The sequence below is a fragment of the Lipotes vexillifer genome, unplaced genomic scaffold (genome assembly GCF_000442215.2).
Source record: "Lipotes vexillifer unplaced genomic scaffold, Lipotes_vexillifer_v1.1 scaffold584, whole genome shotgun sequence".
Taxonomy (NCBI): Eukaryota; Metazoa; Chordata; class Mammalia; order Artiodactyla; family Lipotidae; genus Lipotes; species Lipotes vexillifer.
In genome coordinates, this window is record NW_006783036.1 from 1,870,622 (window position 1) to 1,872,710 (window position 2,089).

The window sequence follows — 2,089 nt, forward strand, 5'->3', positions numbered from 1 at the left end:
GAAGAGCGGGGCCCTGAAGGATCCCCAGCTCCTGCACAGGCCCGGCCACGCCCCTTACCTCACTCCTCAGAAGGGTCTGGACACTGCACTTATGAGGGCAGGACACCACCACGCAGGGACACTCGGTGTCTTCGTGTTTCTGAAGGAGAAAGAGAGAGTGTTGCCAACTCTGAAACACAGTCCACCTTCCCTCAGATCCCACCAGCGTTCCCAGCGTCCCCACAATGACTCAAGGGAAGCCCTCTGCTCATGGTCATGTCCTTGAGTCACAAGACTCACATCACACTTGGATGGGTCGCTATGTTACAAAAGTTTGAGTGCTGAAAAGAAGGCATCTCACAAGAGCTACTCAGATATGACTGGTCGGGGCCACTCATGGGAGCACAGCCCACCGGAGGGGCAACATCACGGCAGCTTCCCTCTAGCTGTGTCCCCTCTGCTGATGCTTCCCTGACACCTGTGCCCAGGTAGGCTGGGCCTTGGCCTCCCTCACACAGCAGGTGGATGGCAGGGCCCAGCCTCTGCTCGTTGGAGAGGACAGTTCTCCTCTGGCTTCTCAGTTTGGGGTCTGGAAATGATGCTTCTCAAGAGCCTGAAAACAATGTGATCTACTGGGTATTTAAATTACTGTCCTGATATCTGATCTTCCTTTAGTGCGTGGTAAACGTGGATAAATTTTGGTGTAGCCCTTCTCTGGATGGCACAGATTTCAACACAGAGCCTGGATGATGGTGACTGTTCAACTCGGTGCCCCAGGCACCTGCTGGGCACCTGTCCGGTACACCTGTCCACAAGTGAAGCGCAGGCAAGAGCTCCCACGAGGAGAGCAAACCCAAGGCTCTGGAGAGCACCTCCAGACACGTGACAAAGGGCTGCTGGAGGGAGACCGACGCCGGCAGAGCCAGACCTGCCACGTCACACAACCGTGGGAGGCCAGGCTCCCGGAGGTGGCATCCCTCGGCAAGGAGAGAATGTGGCGGGTTTTCCTCTGAGGCCCCGGGACATTCCCAGTTCTCCTGGCTGGGCCTCCAGTTAGGCCGCTGTGGAGGTGTATCTGGGGCAGCGCTGGCTGCCAGGCCGTCTGACCCGGCAGGCGTGCAGGTCAAGGACGCGGCGCCCGAGGGGACACTCCTCTCCTCTGGGGAGGCCTGCAGCCAGGCGCAACACCATCTGGCGCCCCTCGTCTGGACCAGCGCCCTGCGGGTTGTGCAGCGCGGAGAGGACACCTGGACGCGGCCGCTCTGCTCCGGGGTCTGGTACCCAGAGGCCTGCAGGGCCCACGGTGGGCGAGCCCACAGCTGTCCCGAACTCAGCAAAAATCACCTGACTGGACGGAGCCTGACCAGCACCTCCCAAGAGGGGACCCCCGACAGATGCCTGGCCGCGCTCAGAATTCCTAAGAGTTCCCAGGTGCCATCATGCCTTTCAGGGGGAAACATCGGCCAGCTTCACTCTGCCTCACCTGTAAGAGGGGGCGTGACCAGCCCTCCCTCAGAGGGCATCTGTGAGGGCAGAATCCATCACGGGCCTGGAGAACTAACGTGGCTGACACTCCACGGATGCCACGCCTCCCTCCTGAGCCTGCCCTCGACCCCGTCTTCATTCACCAGGCCAGGCCTGCACTGGGTGTCAGGGGTGGCCTGACCAGGACAAACAGATAATCACCACTGCAGCAGGGGGGGCTGGGAGCGAGCAGCGGGGGTGGTGGCCTGGGAGGGCGCTCTGAGGAAGAACCAGGGGTGGGGGCAGTGTACCGGGGAGGGCAGAGCAGTGGGTAGCAGGAGGTGAGGCTGGGGGCCCGCAGGCCAGACCCATCAACAGCTTTGTGTATCTTCACAGATCTGTGCAAGGATGTCCAAATGATGAATTTCTAGAAATGGGCTTCTTTGGGTATCAAAGGGTAGAGCATTTAAAATGGGATTTGGGGTCTTCCCTGGTGGCGCAATGGTTGAGAGTCCGCCTGCCGATGCAGGGGACACGGGTTCGTGCCCCAGTCTGGGAGGATCCCGCAGGACACGGAGTGGCTGGGCCCGTGAGCCATGGCCGCTGAGCCTGCACGTCGGGAGCCTGTGCTCCGCAACAGGAGAGG

The 2,089-nt window shown here is 60.6% G+C and overlaps 1 protein-coding gene across 3 annotated transcripts in view; it reads right to left on the reverse strand.

Moving 5' to 3' along the window:
- TRAF3 (TNF receptor associated factor 3) overlaps positions 1 to 2,089 on the reverse strand; it is a 30,532-nt gene that overhangs the window by 16,689 nt on the left and 11,754 nt on the right. For 2 of the 3 annotated variants that reach the window (XM_007455612.1, XM_007455613.1), the window contains exon 5: positions 59 to 139. The exons of the other annotated variant lie outside the window; for it this stretch is intronic. In XM_007455612.1, the coding sequence (XP_007455674.1) occupies positions 59 to 139 (81 nt within the window). The remainder of the gene's footprint in view (positions 1 to 58; positions 140 to 2,089) is intronic. 3 annotated transcript variants of the gene reach the window in all.